At 45.9% G+C, this 24213-nt stretch overlaps 1 protein-coding gene across 2 annotated transcripts in view; it reads left to right on the forward strand.

Annotated features, from left to right (window-relative positions):
• The first annotated feature begins 349 nt into the window (after nt 1–349).
• The window catches only part of LOC116956631 (odorant receptor 131-2), a 37676-nt gene continuing 13812 nt past the window's right edge, over nt 350–24213 (forward strand). The window contains exons 1-2 of one of the 2 annotated variants that reach the window (XM_076054620.1): nt 350–770; nt 10334–24070. In XM_076054620.1, coding sequence (XP_075910735.1) covers nt 11285–12247 — 963 coding nt within the window. In that variant the 5' untranslated portion in view covers nt 350–770; nt 10334–11284 and the 3' untranslated portion in view covers nt 12248–24070. Of the gene's footprint in view, nt 771–10226; nt 24071–24213 lie in introns of those variants that run through there. The other variant, XM_076054621.1, reaches the window with a different exon arrangement.

Raw genomic sequence — 24213 nt, forward strand, 5'->3', positions numbered from 1 at the left:
TAGGTCTTGTCGTCGCTGGGGGGGGGGGGGGTTAGGCAGTGGCAGTAGCAGGATGGGCTAGGGGAGAAGAGATGGGAGTCGTTCCAAGGGATGAATGGAAGCTTCAGGTCATTGTTGTTATAGTGAAGATGGTTGCTCTGTGTGCTGCAGGGGGAGTTGGTTCCAGTCGAGGGGAACAAGAAGGGGGGAAAGCACAGAGAGAGGTGGTAGAGAGCAGAGAAGACTGGACGGGACAGAGTGGTGAGATACGAGACAAGAGAGATTACAAGGTGGGGGCAGGATGTACCGAACAGCCCCAGCTCTCTACGATGTAACTCGTTTTTATTTTACACGCTTTTTATTAACTCACTCTGTTGTCATTGTATCCTCAAATCTTGTAACTCAACTTTAACCCACTTCTCAATGTGATATCGACTGCAAACTTGGTATACTTATGTCATACTGATGACAATACTATATTCTATCATAAAAAAAATAGAAACATCTTTTAAAACGATCTTTTTTTTACATGTTATGTTTCGGCTTGCCTCTAATTATCCACGGTAAACTGACGTTGGCTGTAAATGACCACGGCCCCTTAGGTCATGGCAAGCTTCGGGGCCCACTTCTTGGAGTCGTGAAGTTCTTCCGTTACTAGTACGGTACATTTCATTAAAGCGTGTTTTTAAAAAGTTTTTTTTTTAACAATACTTATTTCAGGTTCGGGGTTTACAAAGAAAACGGCAGAGACGAATGCTCAGTGCTTCGAGCACAGCATTTCTACCAATCAGGTAAGATATCCACGCCACCTTGACGCCACCACGCTGCACCGCCAACATCGCCACCTGCATTTGATTTCCAGCCACTCTGATTTGACTTCAGAAATGTCACCGATAGTATCTGCGACCGGTCGGTCATCCTATCGACCGAGAGTCCAGTTCGAGCAAGACGGCCGTGGTGCCACTTTGTGGACCACATCGCCCCGTCTTGATGCGCACTCCTGCAGAAAATTGCGCTCTCAATTCGGTTGGCGGTCGACGTTCGAAGCAGATTGCGACCCTCAAAGGAATGGCATCGCCCACGTGCTGCGTGGATCAAACAAATCACTCGAGACACCGGTGTATTGCAGCCAGGAGACAGTTCATGCGAATGCTGTCGCAAGAGGTCACACGTGCGGTGCAACGGGTCCATTGCTGCCTGCACACGATGAGTGAATGCTAAAATGAGTGGCGAGTGGTATCTGAAGCAGTCCTCCTCCTGACCAGATAATAATAAGGGCGCAAGCCCCCATTCTTCACTGAATGGTGGGGACGTCACCACGGCGCTTGTGCCAGGTTAGATGCACTTTGAGGTCATGTCAGATGTTGAAGACTCGCCAATAGGAAGTCACGGGACAGACCAAGGTGTTACGGGTTAATCGACTGTTCAGATATTCGTCACTCATGGTGGCCGTGGGTTGGAATGAAACTTGAGTAGCTGGGTTCATAGTGCAGTGTGCACAACCACTCCCCACCATACAGCCAACAACAACCGCCGTTCACCACTAGATGATGGTGACGTGACCGTGGCGCTTGTACCAGGCCAGGTGCACTTTGAGATCAGATAAAATGTCGAAGGCTTGCTGGCAGGAGGTCACGGGAAATCCCCACGTGTTATGGGTTGACTGAGATGACTCCCAGATGCACAACCTGTGCTCCCAACTGTGCCCATTTTCTGAAGCCTCTTGATTAGCACGTTTTGAGTCTGCGTTGTTTCTGGAGGGCGAGTACCTCCAACTGTCCAGTAGCGTCCTTATCGGGCATCCTCCATAGAGGCCGAACTTGCCACCGCTGGTTCCGGTCATTGACAAGTCCACTCAGCTCTACATCCTCGTCCTGTACCACAATTTCCATTTTGAGACGTCTCAAACTCCTTTGCGGGGTGCAGAAAAATATGTTTTACTTCTTCGGCTCACTTTCCATCAAACCTATACACGTAATATCTCCTTCCTGTCCCCATATTTGGTTTCTTCCTCTGGTCTCTGATATTTGCTCTCAATATATGATGGCCACTGCCACATATGTATGTTGAACTTCTTTCGCTTCGTACGTAGCCAACAGTGCTAATCGGAGGTGCAGGTAAAGGACAACAAACTAAGACACCAAAAGCAGTTCTAAAGAAATTCGTTTTCAATCTAGATTTAAAAGTACATAGAGTTACTTCCTTATATCAGAAAGAAGAGCATTCCGGACGGCGATGAAAGTGCATCTGAAAGCATGCAATACAAGTGACCGTCTTTGTTAAATGTTTAGCCAAACGCGGCTGCGAGGATGACCGGAGTTCGTGTGATGGTTTACGCTCCTCGATGAGATCAGCAAGGTATTAAATTGGCTACCCTGGGGTAATGTTGACGTTTCTTCACAGAAGGCTGCCACTGTATCAAAACAAACGTCGGCTATTCAATTGTGCAGATGATTGTCTGGATATACCCACGCAGATGTTCTTCTCCTTTGTCATTAAAAACGTTGTATTTTAAATGGATTGGTCATTATGGATAACACAGACGTCCAACCGTCTTGGGCCTCTATGTTTACACCATCTAAGTTAACGGTTGCCTACAACACAATCGACTGTTTTGTCTGCTACAATCCATGCATTAAGCATCTCCGTGTGCAATATCTCAATTTTGCTGAGACGCTTTTGTCTGTGGTTCCTTGGTGATTTAAGCTGAAATCTTAAATTACCACCCTCTTGCATAGCGCTTGTTGCGGCATATATTTTTAATATATATTTCCCTGGCTTCGCCTGTAGCCATGTTGAAACTAGACATTAGTTTAGTGGGCCGTGTCCAATTAGCACGATTGGTTACGTACAGTGCAAAAGAAGTTCAACATACATACATAATAATTATTCATGCTAGAGGAATCCGATGAGCTATAAAGCTCTGTTTCACAGATGTCCATTAAGAGCAGGTTAAGACGTTAAAACAACATACACGATAGGAGTATAAAGTATAGGAAAGGCAAACAAAACACTTTAAAAAAGATACAAATAAAACAACAATCATCTAACCAGGTGAAGCCCAAACTATTAGTTTATTTTTCAGAAGCGACCTGGCCACAAATAATAGCTCAACGAAGTGGCTTATCAAACTGAAATGTATAGCAGCAAAAAATTTAAATATTCTAAACACATGCTGTTTAATACATACAATAACTGCGCGGCCGACTTCGCTCCTCAGCCAAAGTGGCCACCGTATCGATTCTTGCTTTTCAGTGCCCGATTGTATCAACATGTGGCAATCTATTAAAAAAAATCCTGCCTGTCCACTTAATCTCTGGCAGTCGTACGACATCCATGTAAATGTGTTGTACACCTATCTTCACCCGACACAGCAAATTAGTAATGTTTGTCACGTGAACAAACCGTGCCAATTAGTTGCTACTTCAGCACCATCGGTGTGTGTATTATGACAGCAAACCTACGACACATTTACAATTTGAGTTAACGACGTTTCACTGGTTATTACAACAACCAGCATTATCAGGCGATTGCCAAAAATGTGAAGTCTTCCTGTTTCCAGTCTTGAATCGTGTAAGGTGCACAGTGATGACATCACCTCACTCTATTTAACACATTTAGCACCATGGACTGTGATATAATGTTACAAATATTAGAATTCCCCCAAAATAGCAATTTAATATGGGATAAGCAGTATAATTACACAATGTTACACATTTTTTGTTCCTTGGTAGTAAGTGTTATTTCGTAATTGCTTATGCCTAAAAAAATGTAGAAAATGGCTATTATTCCCCACAAACTTTGCGTTTGTGACCGGAACAGTCAAATATTGAAATGTATCTATTTTCAATAAGAAAACGGGCGAATTTGTGTCTTTTCATTCACATAAAGTCAGAAACAAACAACTTATTAATCATAATGAACATGTATTTATACTAAAGTAATAAAAAAATACTACAAAAGATTTAGAAGTGAATAGTTTTTCGAGATTTACGATTATGCTGTCAATCACTTTCACGAATCAGCCCCCAAATGTAGTCTCCCATCATGTTCTCGTTATACTGTCCTTGGTAGTGGCGTGGTGGAAGCGCTTGCCTTGCTCCTCCGAGTACGCTTCCATGTTATCCTTGAATTAATCAAGATGAGCATCAAGGATATGGACTTTGAGGGACATCCTACAGCCCATCGTGCCATAGTTCTTCACCAGTCTGAACCAGCTCCACATAGTCTTCGACCTTGTGATTGCCCAGGAAGCCACGAACCACTGTGACAAAGCTGTTCCTAGCCGCCTTCTCCTTACTAGTGAGCTTCTTGGGGAATAAATTGCATTCCAGGATCTTCTTTATCTGTGGTCCGACGAAGACACCGGCTTTAACCTTTGCCTCAGACAGCTTAAGAAGTCTTGAAGGTACTTGAAGGCTGCCGACTCCTTATCTACAGCTCTGGCAAATTGTTTCATAAGGCTCAATTTGATGTGCAGTGGTGGCATCTGCACCTTCCGGGGGTCCACCAGTGGCTCCCACTTGACGTTGTTCCTCCCCACAGAGAACTCGGTCTGCTGTGGCTAGTTCCGCCTATGGTAGTGCGCCTTGGTGTCCCTGCTGTCCCAAAGGCAAAGACAGCAGGGAAACTTGGTAAAACCGCCTTGGAGACCCATCAGTAATGCCACCATTTTTAAGTCTCCGATGACCTCCCGGCCATACTCATCATACTTCAAGGCGTCCAGCAAAGTCTTGATGCTGTTGTAATCCTCTTTGAGGTGCACCGAGTGAGCCAGGGGAAGAGACGGGTACTTGTTACCATTATGGAGCAGCACGGCTTTGAGGCTCCTGGATGAGCTGTCAATGAAGAGGCGCCACTCATTCTGGTTACTGGCGATCCCGATTGCCTCGAACAGACTGGTCACATTGTGGCAGAAGCAGAGCCCATCTTGACGGGTGAAGAAGCTGAAAAAAGGTTGGTGATGCTTCCTCTGATCTGCGACTTGCACACTTTCATCCAACAAGTTCCACTGCGTGAACCTAGATGTCAAAACCTCGGTGAGACCAAGATCTCTGATTAAGTCGTTGAGGTCTTTTTGGTTGGGGTAGTATGGGTTTCTCTCCTCAGCTCCACCTCTGAAAATGTCATCTGGATCTGCAACGTCTTCCTCGCTCTCTGACTTGCTGCTCTCTTCTAAAGACGGCTGCTCTCTCTCTGGAGGAGTGGGTATGGGGAGCTCATGGCAGTGTGGCACCGGGGTGATGGATGAAGGTCCGGATACGTGATAGCAGGTGCATTCTTGCCAGTCCGACGTTTGGAAGGGTCCACCATGCAGAAGTAGCAGTTGCTTGAATGGTCAATGGGTTCCTGTCAAATTCTTGGGATAACGAACTTCATGGCTCTCTTTTCCCCTCTGTACCATCATACAAAAATACATTTATTTCACCCATGACTAATGTGTAAGAGATTATCGCAACATTTTTCATACATGATGTATTTTTTCACCAACATTGAAAATTGTTTAAAAATTAAGAACTTTTACAATTTACATTTTTTTTTCCAAATTTTACAACATTAAATTCTGGACAACAATTGTCCATCTTACCTTCCGGAGTTTTTTGCATTGCTCGCAGGTTAAATGAGGTGCCCAGGGTTTGCTGAAATATGCCTTGTAGGCCTCACACATCTTAGCAGATGCTGCAACAGAGTACTTTTTCGCTCTTGTCTTGATAAATTGGCCACAGACATAGCAAAATGCATCTGCCGGATGCTTGCAGCCTCTTGATGCCATCTCAGAAAAATGTAAATATGTATTCACTTTGGCAACTGGAACTAAACTGAACTGGTCAACTTAAGGCCCCTTTATTTATGCTACTATTTATATTCCTGGAAAGTTCTAGAATGTTCTAGAAGTTACTCCAAGTAACTGTCCTGGTCACAAAAGCAAAGTTTGTGAGGAATAATAGCCATTTTCTGTACTTTTGAGGCATAGGCAATTAGGAAATAACACTTACTACCCAGGAACAAAAAAATCAGAATCAGAAAAGGTTTTATTCGCCATGAAAGTTCGCACAGACAAGGAATTTACTTTGGCAGGAAGGTGCATACATTCAACATATAGTAATCTTAAATCTAAAATAAGTGGTATACAAGTCTAACTATACTAAAGGTACAAAGTCTAACTAACACTAAGGGGCTAAAGTATGTAATTTTTTAAATAAATATTGAATATAAAGTAGCTATAAGATACAATCTAAAAATACAAAAAATACAAATAGGGTAACATAGTGTAAATATGGCAAGGTGTCATTTTGTATATAAAATGTTAAAAGTCAGTGTAAGCCCTTGACCTTGTTGAAGAGGCCAGCAGCGGATGGGAAGAAACTGTTTTTGTCGCGTGAGGTTTTGGTCCTGATGGACCGCAGCCTTCTGTCGGAGGGGAGTAGCTGGAACAGAGAATGTCCAGGGTGAGAGGAATCGGCCACAATCTTCCTCGCTCGCCTCATGGTCCTCGAGGTGTGCAGGTCCTCGAGGGTTGGTAGATTGCAGGCAATCACCTTCTCAGCAGTGTGGATGATACGCTGTAGTCTGCTCTTGTCCTTGGCAGTGGCAGCAGCGTACCAGACGGTTATGGAGGACGTGAGGATGGATTCAATGATTGCTGTATAGAAGTGCACCATCATTGTCTTTGGCAGGTTTAATTTCTTCAGCTGCCGTAGGAAGTACATCCTCTGTTGAGCTCTCTTGGTGAGGGAGCTGATGTTCAGTTCCCACTTGAGGTCCCGGGAGAGAATAGTGCCCAGGAAGCGGAAGGACTCTACAGTTTTGACTGGGGAGTCGCGCAGGGTGATGGAGGTGAGTGGGGCTGTATTCTTCCTGAAGTCCACAACCATCTCAACCGTCTTTAGAGTATTTAGCTCTAAGTTGTTCTGGCTACACCAGGTCACCAGGTTGTCAGCTTCCCACCTATAGTCAGACTCATCCCCACCAGAGATCAGCCCATTGAGGGTGGTGTCGTCCGCAAACTTCAAGAGTTTGACGGACAGATGATTGGAGGTGCAGCTGTTGGTGTACAGGGAGAAGAGCAGTGGGGAAAGGACGCAGCCCTGAAGCGTTCCGGTGCTGATGGACCTGGAGTCAGAGACTTGTGTTCCCAGCTTAACGCACTGCTTCCTGTCAGGCAGGAAGTCTGTGATCCACCTGCAGGTGGAGTCGGGCACGTTCAGCTGGAAGAGCTTGTCCTGAAGCAGGGCAGGGATGATGGTGTTGAAGGCAGAGCTGAAGTCCACAAAAAGGAACCTGGCATAGGATGCTGGGGAGTCCAGATGCTGTAGGGTGAAGTGGAGGGCCATGTTAACTGCGTCGTCCACAGACCTGTTGGCTCTGTAGGCAAACTGAAAGGGGTCCAGGAGAGGGTCAGAACCAGGCGCTCAAAATACTTCATTACCACAGAGGTAAGGGCGATGGGTCTATAATAATTTAGTCCTGTTGGCCTTAGCTTTTTGGGCACAGGGATGATGGTAGAGGACTTGAGACAGGCTGGTACATGGCATGTCTCCAGGGAGGTGTTAAAGATGTATGTGAACACCGGAGACAGCTGGTCAGCGCAGTGCCTGAGGGTGGCTGGAGAGACAGAGTCCGGCCCAGCTGCTTTGCGTGGGTTCTGCCTCTTGGAAAGTCTATTGACTTCTCCCTCCTGAAAGGAGAGAGTCGTCTCTGTAGTAGGGGTGGGGGATAGGGCCTCTTGGGTGGGAAGGGGTAGTTCAGGACAGTCCAATTGTCTTTCAAATCTGCAGTAGAACTCGTTCAGGTCGTTGGCCAGGCGGGAGTCGTTAGTGGTGTGGGGGGCTCTGGGCTTGTAGTTGGTGATTTGCCTGAGCCCTCTCCAGACAGAAGCCGAGTCGTTAGCAGAGAACTAGTGTTTTAGTCGCTCAGAGTACAGTCGTTTAGCCTCTCTCACCACCTTGCTAAACCTGTTCTTCGACTCCTTGAATCTGTCTCTATCCCCACTCCTAAACGCTTCCTCCTTCTCCAACCTCAACCTTCTGAGCTTTGCTGAGAACCAGGGCTTGTTGTTGTTGAAGTTCACCCTGGTACGTGTTGGAATACAGCAGTCCTCACAGAAGCTGATGTACGATGTCACAGCCTCTGTGAGTTCATCCAGACTATCGGTAGCAGTCGTGAACATATCCCAGTCAGTACAGTCCAAGCACGCCCGCAAATCGTCCACAGCCTCACTGGTCCACTGTTTAGATGTCCTCACAGCAGGTTTACAGAGCTTTAGTTTTTGCCTGTATGCAGGAATCAGGTGGACCATGGCATGGTCAGAGTGTCCCAGTGCTGCTCAGGGGACGGCGTGGTAGGCTCTACTGACTGTGGTGTAGCAGTGATCCAGAGTGTTCCCTTCTCTGGAAGGCATTTAATGAATTGTATGTATTTGGGGAGTTCGTGGCTGAGATTACCTTTGTTAAAGTCGCCAAGTACGATAACCAGCGAATCTGGATTTGCTCGCTCCACACTCAGAATCTGGTGGGCAAGCATGCATTGGGCCTCTTTAACCTGAGGACCCGGCGACAAGTAAACTCCGACCAAAATGAGTGACGCAAACTCGCGAGGCGAGTAGAAAGGTTTACAGTGTATAAAAAATGATTCAAGGAGCGGAGAACAATGTTGCAGAATCACTGTGACATCTACACACCAGCCACTGTTAATGTAAAAACAAATACCACCGCCTTTCGTCTTGCTGGAGAGTGCTATGTCACGATCCGAACTTACGAGATGGAATCCTGCCAGTTGTAGCGCAGTGCCCGGAATCAAATCACACAGCCATGTCTCCGTGAAGCACAAAACAGAAGATGAAAGAAAGTCTCCACCATCAGTAGCTGAAGTTCGTCCATTTTGTTGCACAGTGAACGTACGTTGGAGAGGAAAAAGCTCGGAAGCACTGTTCGGATCCCGCGTCTGCGTAGCCGTACGAGCGCCCCCGACCGTTTACCCCTTGGGCGGCGTTTAGCTGCTTGAGCAAATCCTAGCGCGGCTTTGACTAGAATGCTCACTAATTCTGCCGCTGGAGCAGAAAAGTGGGAAATAAATCCACAGGAGTTGTTTCCCTGATGTTTAAAAGGTCGTCTCTTGTTAGGGAACTCTGAAAATCTTGGCAAAACACTGAATTAACAGACAAAACAAGACAAAACAGGACACACCGACCGGCTGAGGCTACCATCATCGGCGCCATCTTCTCACCAGCACGGGTGTGCTGAACAGCAGGCCTCTCTCACCAGCACGGGTGTGCTGAACAGCAGGCCCCTCTCACCAACACGGGTGTGCTGAACAGCAGGCCCCTCTCACCAACACGGGTGTGCTGAACAGCAGGCCTCTCTCACCAGCACGAGTGTGCTGAACAGCAGGCCTCTCTCACCAGCACGGGTGTGCTGAACAGCAGGCCCCTCTCACCAGCACGGGTGTGCTGAACAACAGGCCCCACTCACCAGCACGGGTGTGCTGAACAGCAGGCCCCTCTCACCAGCACGGGTGTGCTGAACAGCAGGCCTCTCTCACCAGCACGGGTGTGCTGAACAACAGGCCTCTCTCACCAGCACGGGTGTGCTGAAAAGCAGGCCTCTCTCACCAGCACAGGTGATCAAGCAAAACAACACAAAACCGGACAAAACAGGGCGCACCAACCTGCCGAGGCTGCTATCATCGGCGCCAACGAGCCCACAGCCCAGGTCCCTCTTTGACTGAGTTCCAGCCCTGCCGCCTTCAGGCTGAGTCGACGTAGAGGAGGCCCAGCGAGCCGCCGCTTCAGAAGCTTTTGCGAGCCACTGACGGTGGCCGTGAGCGGGAATCCCAATCAGCCGCTCGCCACCCACAATCCACAGCGTGCGCCGCCTCCACTCGGCCCCAGCCTAAGCCAATTGGAGTGCTCCTAAGTGCACTGAGTAGCCCTAAGCCAATCAGTGACCCCTCAAGCCATCCATTCTCTTAGCCTAAGGTAATCATTTTTATTTTATGCTCTATTTTGCACCTTTTCATGCTCTATTCATTATTTATCCATGTTTATACTCGTATTAATGATTTCATATGTTCTTGGAACGTCCATTTATTACAATTGCGTGGTTAAATATTATAAACTATGTTTTTTGAGGTAAAAAAGGTCAACTTCCGATCGTCTCGGAACAATTGAACCATTTAACACGTATTTCCTATATTCAATTAACGATAATTTTAATTAACGGTAGTTTTCGTGGAACCAATTAAAATCATGAACCGAAGGAACACTGTATCATCATCGGACTATACATATAAAACTGTCTTAATACATATGTAATGTAATTATGACTGCTCTCTTCTCTATCTTTGTTCCCCACAGGGCAGATCAATTGTGCAAAGTAAATAACAGCCGGCGCTGTGTGACCACGACCTGAAGAGGAATGTAACACATTGTGTTTAGAAGAATTCATTTGCCCTATAAACTTCAGTAACAAAGATTCGGGCATGCCAGGCTTGCGGCAATAACGACTACATAACAAAATTCATCCCGTTTCAAGTACTGAGCCCATGATATGCATCGATTGTAAATGTGTCTATAATCGCCCTGTTAACAAAACTGGCAGGCCAATTACATTGTAGAGAAGTTTGGGAAATGTTGTGTTCCTTCTAATGCAATCTTATTGACAGCGTTATTTACAGATTGTGGATTTTGTGGTTATTACCTGGCAATGCAACAGCATACTTTCGTGAATGAAGTAAAAATAATTGGCGTTTGTTAAGTGACGCATTTCATCTACAAATCCCACAAATGCGCGCCGGGAGATAAACAAAACCTGCAGGCTACACGGTCAGAACTAGGCGGGGAATAATAGCGAGTTTACCCACTCACTCAACCACTCACTCACTCACCCGCTCACTAACCCCATCTACTCACCCACTCGCTCAGAACCAGGGTAAACGGCCAGAAAATAGCGGATAAAGACCAGTTTACAAAGGTGACTTTTAAAGATGGACAAATATATCTAAAGATTCTGATTGTCTTATTAGAAAGGGCAAAGCGCTGTTCCAAAGCTGGGGAGCTGCACAGTGACAAAAGCCCGATCATCCCACTAAATGAGCCTTGACCTTTGACGGATGAGGCCTCTGTAAGAATTGTTGGCACAACTGTCTCTCTTTATAATACAAGCCTTCAAGACATGTTATACTATGGTTATCTAATTCACTTCTCTTCCATATTATAAGGTCGCAATAAACCCGATAGCATTAATATACCATACATTCATGATGGATTACATTTAAGTGTCTACAAAAGTGCCGAATTCCGAAAGTCATGACGCAAATTAACAACGTGACAGTGAATCTCACCGTGACGATAAACAGCAGTGCCGTGGTCTCTCAAATGTTTTACACCATCTTCCAGATTGTCAACCTCTTCATGACGGCCCCTTCTCTGTGTTTATTTCTCTCTATCACCATCACGATTTTCACCGAAGTGAAGCTAAGGGAGAACTCGCGCTACATTCTCTTCGCCAATCTACTCGCGTGCGACACCTTCTTCCTGCTTTACTCCACCGTCATCTCGACGTCAATTTGGCTACAAACAAATTTAAGTTTGACGTCGTGCAGCGTGAACACCATGGTCAGCACAATTCTGAACCAGAGCGGGGTTCTGTGCGTCACGCTCATGTCCGTGGAGCGATATGTGGCCATTTGCCACCCCTTCCATCACCCCCGCTGCTTCAGCCACCGCAAAACGCTTAAGTTCTTGGCCATAATTTGGTCCGTCGCTTCAGTGTTCCCGCTGGCGTGCGGCATTCTGGTCTTCACAAGTGGCGTGACCGTGAACAATATTCGGACTTGTTCTTCGTATCTCACCGACAGCCTGATGCCCAACCCCATGGCAATCACGGTGCTCAGAGAATTCCCAAACGTCGTTATTTTCACAGTCTGCATCATTGCGCTGATCTTCACCTACTTCAATATAATGATGGCAGCTAGAAAGGCGTCCGATGATGCATCTAAGGCGAAACGAGCCAAGCAAACTGTGATATTACATGGCCTGCAGTTGTTTCTGTATCTGTGTTCACTTGGTAACAGATTTTTTGAATTCCTTTTTGCTATAATCACAACAGATCGTAACGTGATAACAATATTACGGTTAAGTAATTATTTATTTCTTTATTATAGCTCAAGGTTTGTTGTTCCCTTAATTTATGGAATACGAGATAAACAACTTAGGCAGTGTCTTAGGAAGAAGATCACCTGTCACTACAATACGGTGACTGCATTTTAAACTGCATGCAAAAAATGAACGTGAATCTTACCATTTGTGTCATTAAATGCTTTTAAAATTCTATTTCGTTCAAATGCCTAAATACTTGTCTTAGTCTTGGGTCTTTCGGTAAAGTCACGTAGATATGTTCAAAGAAAATAACAAAAAACTATGACGTTTCGATCGCAACACAAGCGGAGAAGTGAAGACGATCGCTTTTGTTGCGATCGAAACGTCGTAGTTTTTTGTTATTTTTTTGTTATTTTCTTTGAACCTATCTACGTGAATTGACCGAAATACCCAAGAATATGAATTCCTGCAGTCACGAAATCTTTAAGTCAAGATTTTTTTTGTCCTTAGTTTAAATTAATGTATGTTCAGCTTCTTTGGCACCATACACAGGCAGCCTCACTAATCATAGGTGCGGGGGAAGGACAACAAACTAAGCACAAACAGCAGTTCTATTGAAATGAGTTTTCAATCTAGAAAATTAGTTTTTAATCCAGAAATTAGTTTTCAAATGAGATGTTCTTTTTTAGGCTGGTAAGTTGATCAAAGCCATTAATCTATTCATATAAAGGAGACTAATGTAGCTTTATTGAGGTAATATATGTTAATATTGTAAGACCGTAAAGTTGTAGGAAAATCCCTTTACAGGTGTAGTGTTGTAGAACGACACTACTGTATTGGGCCGGTATGGGGGCTGTAGGCAGGTGTCACGGGGTCGTGTCAGGCCGTGACACTCTGCATGAACCCAACAGGACGCGTGACCGGATAAAGGGGGGCCAGGGGTCCCAGGGAAGTCGCGGGGTTGGGGTTCGGGCCTTCCTGAAGGATCGGGAAGGGGGGCGTGGCCTGGGAAGGGGGGCGTGGCCTGGGGCGGGGCCGGCCACGCCGGAGTGGATATAAATGGTGTGTGGATGGAAAGCGAGGCTGTTCTGCTGTGTCAAGTCTGGGATGAAGCTCTCCGGTCTCTGCTAGTGGACCAGGCAGCATGTTGGGCTGTCCTGGTCCAGTAATGCAATATCCTCGTGTGTTAGTTAAGTTAGGAAGGTGGCTATCACCTTAAGTCGTTATGTTAAGTGTTAATTGTTATGTTACCTAATAAATAGTGTTGCCTCCCAAGTTCCAGTGTGCGCCTGAATTTAACCCACTACATTGGGTGTCAGAAGTTGCGGAAATTAATTGCTAGGTGTTATCCTAATTTAGTATAAAATGCGCATGAAGACAACGACTTACCTGGATGCCTTCACACGACGGGGACGGCGGGAAGATCATCCTCCAGAGCAGCCCTGGGGTCTGCAGCCCCGGTGAAGGAGAGAGATGGGGCTGCAGGCGGGGCGGCGGGACGAAGATCACGCCGCGGCTTCGCCACCATCGAAAGAGAGAGCGCCGGAGCTATGGGGAGAGGACGCCGCCGCCGCTGCTGCTGCTGGTGCCTGGGTGGGAAATTCGCGCGTGCAGCACGCGTGCGCGGCCGCCATTTTGGCGGGCGGTCGGGATGCAGTTTCCCGCCAAAATGCTGTTCCCGCCAAAATGCTGTTCCCGCCATTTTCTACACCTGTGGAGGGAGATCTTCGGCCATCTTGGTGGCGCCCCCGTCTTCTGTTTTAAGTGCGGGAGGCCGGATCGGTTCGCAAGAGGGATGCCGCGCTCACCATCCAAGATCCTTCGCGGTGTTCAAGACTCCACCCTGCTGTCTTCCGCTCCTCACAGCCTCCCAAGCGAGACGTGACATGACATAAACCCGGGCCTTGTCACTTCACCCATCTTTGCGTGCGCCGGGTTGTGATTGCATGTTTCATTTTTCTTGTACTCGCTGGGTTGCGGAGCGTGTTAGTCAAGTTGTGTGTTTGGCGGATGGATGTGGCGTCCGTGCGGGTTGTCTGCGTTATAACATTGGTTGTTAATTACGGCGTCGGGATAGTTTATCTTTAGGAGGCAGTTAATGATTAATTCGGTTATATGGGTGTCCTGAGCTCCGTTAATATCCCGTGGGTTGCCGTGTTAATGATTCGCGTTGTTACATAGTTTTTGTTGTTGTTGTTGCGGAGTCGCGGTTGTCAATGTGTGACTGTGGGGAAACTTTGATCATGATCGTTGCCAATCTACGGACCGTATGGAGCTTTGTTGCTCGTGTGTGCAGGAGGCGGACTGCACGTACTGCATGAACAGTCCCTCTCTGTGCGGATACGGGTTGTGAGGTGCATTGTTGTGACCCTTTTAGAAATTCGGGATCGTTGCAGGTTGTGCGTGCCTGTTCGGCATTGGATCGATTTAATTAGGGGATCCTAATTCAAAGTTGTATGTGTTGTGATGGTGTGAAATTGCGATTGTGTGTGTGGGATGGCTGCTTGGTTTGTCGCTCTGCCGTCCATTGGTATGGAGCCTTTGAATTGAGATGGTGACATGCTGCCAGTGATTTGGAGTTGCTGGCTGTCGCCTATCTTGGGGCGCAGATCCTGACCAGAATGGCCTTGTGAGTATTGCATGTTTAACGCGAGAGTCGTGGTCCCGTCATGCTGTGGGCTGACGGCTTGACCTGGCAGCCCGGAGGCGAGACGCTCCGTGGCGTGTCTAGCCTAGTGGGCTGTATTCTCACATGGCTCGAGGAGTAGGTGGTCCCGTGCTGCTGTGGCAGACGGATTGACCTGACGGCCGGAGATTGAGACGCTCCGAGGCGCGTCTGACACAGTGAACCAGAGGCTCGGGGAGCTTATGGTGTTTTGCTCTGAGTTTGGTGTTGAGACCCGTGGAAATCCCGTGGCTGATGTCGTAAGGGATTTTTTTTATTGACAGGACCGATGTGAATCGAACTCGCTGGTGGGTTCCTGTCTGTTGTTGCTCGACAAACGAAAAAACTATTTTTTTGTGCGAGGGTGGCCTTTGGGTTCTATGTAGATCAAGGGTGCGTGGGGCTGTAGATTGCTGCCAAATTGCGTCGCTCTCTCCGCTCGATTACGTGCAGCCAGGTGCTGCATTGCGAGTTGGAGCGTGTGAGCGTTGTGTCTTCTCAGCTCGGTTGGTACAGCTTAAATGCTGCATTGTGAGGCTTGGAGAGAGGGGTTGGTGTGTCCTCTCAGCTCGGTTGGTACAGCTGATTGCTGCAATGCGAGTCCTGGAGAGAGACTGGTTTAAATTTCCCCCGATAAGGCCGATGCGTGCGACGGGCTGCGGCGACGCGTCCGAAAGGCGGGGGGTGCGAACATGTGACATGACGTCCGTTTTGGTCTGGTGTGTATATATATAGGCCTTTTTCCAAAATTTATATTAAGAATAATTCTGCCAATATATATGTTTTAAAGTAATCATCAATCGCGGTGTCGCTTGGGGCAAAAGGGGGTGATGCGAACCCCCTCCCCTCAAACAGCAGCTGCCTTTCACATTCAGGACTAGGCCAGGAAATAGCCATAAAAGGTAATGAGAGTCTGGGGAATCTCTACATCGCTTCAAAGGCCGCCTCAAAAGCGAACAGACAATTTTGTAATTATTTTTTCTCGTTTCTTTTAATTCATGGTAACTGTTCGAAACTTAGCGACAAGAATAAGTCGAAATCATAGTCTGCCAACACACTCACCCAGATTAAAAACCAGACTGCTGTCACATTGGTGGCCTTGAATGATCACTTACTCTATTTTACTCTAATTCACCTCACATTGTTTCTTATTGTATCTTGCTATCAATGTGACTTTACCAAAAGAACCAAAGTATGAATTCCTGCAGTCAAAGCTTAAGTGAAAACTTAGTTACATCTCCAACTTCAGGACATCAAAATATAACTCGAGTATAACAGCACAGATCCCTGGATACAGAAGGGGAACAAAGGTTAATAAAACCCTACGAACATACGGGGTAATAACGTTGATAAATCACAAATCTTGGAAAAATAAACCAAATAATAATTATGAAGTAGTAAATCGAGGGTCATCCAGAAGAGATAGAAGGCGAAATAGGTCAATCACACATGACCAAGATAAAATGTATTCCATAGAGGGAGAGCCTCCCAACCGCCTTTGTCTTCCAGAAGCACGTGATAGCAATAACATCACAAAGGGAGAGACTGCCCCTCTTTGAGAGAAACAAAAATGTAACACCCGACCATGAAAGAAGAAAGTCCTTGATGAAACAACTTATCACTCCAATAAATCGGAACATACACGTACACCGGACAGGTAATCAACCCACAGCAAAGAGCGACATCAAAGGAATTCCAAGCCTTTGTGAGAAGGAGAGCGAGGGGAAGGAATTTCAGATAAAAACAGAGACACAACACACATTTCAATACTGAAAGCGGCAAGCTCTGGGGCTGGACCCTGCACTCGACCAAGGATTCGGCGCTGATAGACGAAGTATTGCTCAAAGTTATTCTACATTGAATGCCAGCTCCCACCAGCAGCTGCAGCCCGAGAGAAAGAGTGACGAGCAACGGCAAGCAATCAACCTCGAGGAATGGCGGAAAGCGCCAAGCATCGACCAAGCAAGCAGTACTGCAAGCAGTAGGCTCCGGAAACCAGCCCCGTGACAGGCACATCCATAGAGCGCTGCATCGACAGAAGCCACGAGTCTACGAAGTCAACGCAAAGAGTTGAGTACAGCAAGCGGTAATATCCGGAGTGGGCCCTGCAATCGACCAAGGATGGCGAGGCTTGCCGAGTAGCGATGTGTCACCGAGTATGAGTTCGGCGCTGACAGATGAAGCATTGCTAAAAGTTTAATTCTACATTGAGTGCAGCTCCCACCCGGCAGCTGCCCGATCAAGGAGAGAGAAAGAGTGATGAGCAGCGACAAGCAATCAACCTGGAGAAAGGGCGGAAAGTGCCAAGCATCGACCAAGCCAGCATCGCAGAGGACCAGCTGCAAGCGCAATCGTGCACCGCCAGAGAGCACGGAGCAGGAGAGAGTGCGCAGCCAGCTCCACCGAGCAAGGGTGTCAGCTGCCAGCAGACGAGCGGCGAGCGCGATCGAGCACCTTCAAAGACAAGCGTCGTGCCGACTCGGCTCATCCAGCAGTGAAAGGAGCCTGCAGCTACCATCAAGCGAGAGAGAGCGAGGAAGCTGTGTGTGTGACAGGCCCACACTCACTCACAATGCACTGCCCGGCGTCTGCTTCACGCAAAGAGTTGAACAAGAGAGAATCCACCCACACACACATAACGCACATATCGGGACTAATAAGAGTACTCCAAAGTTATCTGTGTTTCAAAAAGGGTGGCCATGTTAAGGTGGTGCATCATCTATTAGCTGATCATGAAAAGCATTGCTGCCCATTGAGTTACGTGGATATGGTCGTTTAGAAGTATTTTAGTCATTCTTTTTGTTAATTGCATAACTGTACCAATGAATTAATTGATGAAATTAAACATTTAGAAACCTATGTTACGAATCTACACACTCACAGGGACACTATTGTGTTGAAATCTTTATTTTGATCACAGAATCTTGCCCGTGAATTTATTGAAGCCTTAACCAATTGATAAGCATTTGTATGACAAGTAGGCACACTGCCACACACCTTGTGCCAAGACATTTCGTTAATTGCATAATCTTACCAATGAATTCATTGAGGTCTACTTTTGCTTTCGGGACATGTTTCTTTATTGCTGTTCGTATGAATATTGTTACATTAATTTTTAAGGACTTTTTCCTATCGCCGTATATGCTAGCTTTACTCTGAGGAATTCATCGATTGCTTTGTTACTCAGTTTAACAAATGTAATCATTGAGGATTCAATATATGGATCAATGAGGAGAACATCTCCAGGAGTACTGTGACAATTTCAAGCATAAGAGTTCGAATATTAGAGTGTTATGTTTTTTTTTGTATTTAGACATTAAAGTTGCTTAACACCGAAATGTCTGAGTGGTGCCTTCCTAAGTTCATGCGTAATACTCTTAATAATAAGAACTGTATCCAGCGGGGAGATTTGAATCTTGAGACCTGACATAAAACACCCTAAGACAAATCAGTATGTTATCCCGATTGATAATACGACCCTAGACAACGAGGCAGAGCCTAATTATCATAATTGCATACATCAGCATAACATACACTTGCATAATTTAGTACAATTACACCTCAATATTTAGCATACATTGTGTGCATAATTACACAAATTTGCATAATGTCAGATAATTACCCATTTTCACATTTTTATTTCATTTTTATTAATTTTTTAAAGACCCGACATACAACAGGTCCCCAAGGGAGGGCTGCTGAGATGCGAGCGTGGGAAAACCGCGGAAAAGCTGTTCGCACATGCGGCCGCCATTTCGCGTGAGTGCGGGAAACCGCGAAGATGCGGTTCGCACATGCAGCCGCCATTTCGCGCAGGATTGGATATAAGCGGCGTGTTGATGGAGAGCTGTGCTGGTCTGCTGAGTCAAGTCTGGGATGAATGGGTGTCCTGGTCCAGTAAGTTAAGTTAGGAAGGTGGCTATCACCTTAAGTCGTTATGTTAAGTGTTCATTGTTATGTTATCTAATAGATAGTGTTGCCTCCTAAGTTCTAGTGTGTGCCTGAATTTAACCCACTAAACAGGTTTCCCTCCGTTTGTGTGGTAGATGTCTTTAGAAAAAAATGGCGTACGTACAGGAGACTCTCGATCATCCGCGTGCGGTTTATCCGATATGCTGATTACCTGCGCACCTGAGATTTAGACAAATGAATAACTCATGGATTTTCCCGGAAACCCAAATTAATCATAAAAACGGTTATACACTTTTTTAATTTAGGAAATGTTTATTATAAGTCACGTGCTTAAGCCAAAAAAACATTTGCTCCGGTTTATCCGAAATCTACGTGATCGCCACTATAGTAGAGTAGTTGCGGACGACCTGCTTGTCAGTTTTGATGTGGTTTCCTTATTCACCAAAGTTCCGGTACCTGACACCATCGCAATCATTGAAGACTTGGTTCATCAAGGACAGCATACTGATGTACCCCCCCCCCCCCTGGTGAGACACTGCTTAACCAACACATACTTCACCTCGAATGGAACTTTCTACAAACAAACTGAGGGCACCCCAATGGGCTCCCCCCTATCTCCGGTTGTAGCCAACATTGTCATGGAGAAATTTGAGACTGACGCCATCCAGACTGCCACTCTACGCCCGACCGTATGGAAGAGGGACGTGGATGACACACTTGTCGTCTGGCCACATGGCCAGCCTGCTCTAGACCAATTCCTCGACCACATCAATTCCATACACCCAGCCATCAGATTTACCATGGAGGTGGAAAAAGATGGCAAGCTACCCTTTTTGGATGTCTAATTAAAAGGAGACCTGATGGTTCAATGAGCCACTCTGTCTACAGGAAAGCTACCCATACGGATAATTACTTTAAACCGGATTCCCACCACAATCCATCCCAGAAGAACTCCCTCATCAAGACTCTATACCATAGAGCCCAATGCATTTCCGACCAGGATCACATTGCCAGTGAACTCAAACACGTACACCAAGCTCTCAAGGCTAATGGTTACTCCGACTACACAATCCGCAAAGCCATCACTCCAGTCACGAAGAAGGTTTCTCTTGAGCCATTCAAAACCATCACCTTACCATACAGTGCTGGGGTCACAAAAAATATCTCCAAAATCCTGAATAAACACAAGATCCAGGTCCGATTCAACTACATAAAATCCATGATCTGGTTCCGTCTGTAAAAGATGTGGTTCCAGATATACAGTACCCGGGCATTTACAAACTAAGTTGCCTCTGTGGTAGCAGCTACATTGGAGAAACCAAACGACATTTTTCGGACCGCATCTGCGAACATAAAGCAGACTTGAAACACGGTAGGACTAACTCCTCAGCCGTGACAGATCACTGTTATAATTCAGTGGGCTCACATGACAGTGACTTCTCCAAGACGGATGTTCTTTGCAAGCCATCCGGCTACCATGAGAGATTCGTTCATGAGACCATCCACATATACAAACACAGACAATTTCCACCGAGAAGATGGATTCTGGCTTAGTAACCATTGGAAAGATGTTAAACCATTTCAGTTCTTAATTGATTGTATTTTACGCTGACCTTCAGACCGCAGTCCATTCGCTGGCACTGCCTCTTGATATCTTTCACACCACGGTCAATGGTATGGTTTATAGCATGTAGTATAATAATAAATAGTACAGCATCGTAATGTTTAACATAATTCATAAGGAAATATATAGTATAATTGTATAGTGAATATACAGCAGTGTGTCATACATTAGGGTTGACAGAATAAGACAGTGTAATATTACAAGTCTAATATTTTATAGTCTAAAGTATAGGGTAGTGTACAGTAATGCATTGTATAATTCAAAGGTGGATTTTTTCTATGGATATATTATACCATGTAGTTTAGATTGGAAGGCATAATATTGTATTGCATAGCAGTCCAGTTTATAGCATAGGACATAGCAGCGCACCTTGGCTGTTCGGCTTTCCCCTTTGGCCCTCGGGCGCCCCCCTCTCATCGCCTCTGGAGGTGGGGTTGGGTAACATGCCAATTCATATGTTAATTCCGTCCACACAGCTTAAAAGACGCGGCCCTTGCTTGGCAGTGCTCACTCTAGCGCTGTCTTCTGGACAGTCCTGTTTCTTCACCTGAAGAAGGCTACTTGTGTTGTGACCAAAAGGTGAGAATTTTTATTTAATTATATTGTTTTATTTTATCTCCATTCTACGATACTTTACCGAAAGAACCAAGAAGATAGTTGCATATATTTATAACAGTAGGTGGAGTTTGATTGCTTTTGATTGTCTGTGGCTCTGCTATCAGCTTAGTGGACCGAGTCTTCTGCGCAGGAGCAGGAAAGTGTTATCAGTGAACATGCGCATCGATCGATCGTTAGTATTAATTATAAATCGAAAGAGTAGCAATCATAATGGTCAGTTGCGCTTAATTTGGAGTTATTTATCCGATCATTTATTTTGCGAGTTTTAATTTACTAAACTTTGCGATGACAGAGAAACTTAAACATAATTGATCCCTAGATTAGCAGTGTTTAGCATAGAGATCCGCGGAAACTTTATAGTTTTGGATTATCCACAATTTTGAATTATCCGCGACCGTCCTCCCCGTCATTAGAGCGGATAATCGAGAGTCTACTATACGTAGCTTCTCGCGGTCCACACCCAGGTGGGGTAGTGAGCCCAATTTCTCCCCTTCCTCAAAACCCAGGAGCATGGAGAGTTTTGTGATTTCTGTCCATGGAGTTTCTGTGCCACCCCTCCCTCCCCACATCGCGGTTTGTGCTCTGAACCGGACTCATGTTGAAATACAATAAAATTAAAATCCGTGAATATTAAAATACCGAACGCTTATGAGAAAAATAGCGTTAGGGGGCATGCACATGATTGCGTTTAAACATATAAACTGTCCATATATTAATACATATATGTGTTGTATTATTGTGTTAAATTACCTTTAATAATGATGAACATATATCAGTCAACCCCTCTCTACTCACGAGGGGTTTACGCTCTTGAAAACGCGCGCGAATGCAGAATTTGTGAATGCAAAAATGAGGGTCACGTTCCTAGTGTAATGAGAGAGCACCACCTAAGGCAGACGAAGGGCTGCATAGTCACTGCTGGGTTACTCATATCCAATCATAGGGAAGGGTTCCATCTGGGCCAAAGGTAACGGGCGGAGATCGTGGGTAGGTACGGGAAGCATCGAAAAGGTTCCACGAGGGGCGTGGCTAGAGGCGGAGCCTAGCTCCGCCGAGAGCAGTATAAGGAGAGGCAGTGAGAGGACTCGGGGTCGGTTTGGGAAGCCTGGAGTCCGGACTGCATCATCGCCTACCTCGTCTCGCCACCGGCCACGTGGCGGGCTCTGCCAGCGAAGCCCTCTCTCCTCCCAGCGTGCCGCCAGCCAGCGGCGAGTGCGAAGAGAGACAGACGCACCGCAACGGTGGACAAGGGAGTGCGCGCGTTGCGGCAAGAAGAGAGAAAGCGAAACCATCCGGGAAGAGAGCGGAGCTGTGTAGTCATTGTTAAATAAAAGACAAGTCTACAGTCGTGGAAGTGCTTTATTACACCAGTACATAGGGGTGCAATATTAAACGTTTAATAACAACTGCTGCAATCAAACATGAATACATTATACGAAACAATGCGTTTTCTTTAATGACATTTGATGATAATTTGACGACGATGGAGGTGGTGGTGGTGATGGCGAGGAATTCAGGAGGATGACTCCACTGGAGATGCAGGTGTGTGATAACAACGCAGCACAGTTTGTTATCACGAGGACAAAGCAGGGAGCCGAGGCGACGTACCCAATCTTCGCAGCAGGCAGTTGTCGAAATTGTGCGCGCACCTCCCACGGTATCGGTGGTCTACAAGCACGACACGTTACAACTCTCGCAAACTGTCCCAGCGGGTCGCGAATTAGAAATTAGTTTGCATTTAGTAACTCGAGAATATGCTAAAACGCCTGAATCCAGAACTCGCGCATTGCGAGGGTTTACTGGATATTTAAAAGTGTAAATATCAATACATTTACATTACCCAGTACGTCAATGTTACCACCGCCTTGGCCATTTTTGAATTTGGGGCTTTGTACTCCTTTAATGTGCAGCTCCCCTATCTTGATGGTGCTGGTGTAGGTGGCTTCTTTTTCAGTTGGTGGAAAGGCTTAGAGACTCAGCGATGGTGTTTTTCACGTACGTGGCCAAGACATAATGGGTGGTAGTGGCTCGTCGTGAGATTGTATCCGTGGATGTGGTAGCGACTGGCATCCAAGACGTGGGTTTCTTGGAGCATCAGGACATCAAAGCTATGGATGCTCATTATGATTGCCAAACACTTCGCCTGGGAGAGTCCCTCAATGATCACTTGAAGGATTATTGTCCCATCGCCTATCTGGCGCATTATTTGGCTCTGCACAGGGCCATTGCGGTGGCTTGTATTGTCACTCTGGAGACCGGGAGATCGATTTTTTTAGACGCCGTCTGCTTCAGAGCTGAAATGTACTGTTTATTATGTATTTTGACGTGCTGAATTCAAATATGACAAAACAATTAATTGGCTACTGTTCCCAATATATTAAAGTTTTTACATTTTCCGTCTACGTATATTGTGTAGATGGTAGAGATTATGGTTGCTTTACATGATAACAAGTCAAGACGTTCACGAATCTGAGGACCAACAAAGACACCTTCCTTTATCTTAGCTTCACTTAACATTGGAAATTTTCCACGGAGGTACTTGAAATCTGCTTGTTTTTTGTCCATGGCTTTGACAAAGTTCTTTATCAGATCCAGCTTGATGTGTAAGGGTGGTAACAAAATCTTCCTTGATTCAACAAGTGGTGGATGCTGAACACTTTTCCTCCCAGGCTCCAATGACTGTCGGAGTGGCCAATCTATTTTGATGTAGTGAGAATCTCTCGGATGACTGTCCCATTCGCAGAGAAAACAGCAGTACTTTGTGTATCCAGTCTGCAGATCAAGCAATAGAGCAACAACCTTCAAATCACCACAATGCTTCCACTGATGTTGGTCATAGTTTATGCACCTCAAAAGTTGTTTCATGTTGTCACAGGTTTCTTTCATATGGACTGCATGACCAACTGGAATTGATGGCAAAACATTGCCATTATGCAGCAAAATAGCTTCAAGTCTCATCTTCGATTAATCAATGAACAGTCTCCACTCATCTGGATCATGAACGATGTTGAGGGCTTCCATCACACCATCGATGTTGTTGCAGGCTACAAGATCACCTTCCATGAAGAAGAACGGGACAAGATCCTTTTTACGGTCACGAAACATGGAAACCCTAACATCACCTGCAAGGAGATTCCACTGCTGGAGTCTGGAGCCCAACAGCTCTGCCTTACTCGTGGGTAGTTCCAAATCCCCTACAAAGTCATTCAGCTCACCTTGTGTTATGAGGTGTGGTTCAGAGGAGGGTGATGGGAGAAAATCTAGGTCATGTGACCTTAAAGGTTTAGGATCAGAAGTTTCATCCTCTTCCTCGTCTGA

Source organism: Petromyzon marinus, chromosome 66 (genome assembly GCF_048934315.1).
Source record: "Petromyzon marinus isolate PM22_M1 ecotype Great Lakes invasive population chromosome 66, UKy_Petmar_22M1.pri1.0, whole genome shotgun sequence".
Classification (NCBI taxonomy): Eukaryota; Metazoa; Chordata; class Hyperoartia; order Petromyzontiformes; family Petromyzontidae; genus Petromyzon; species Petromyzon marinus.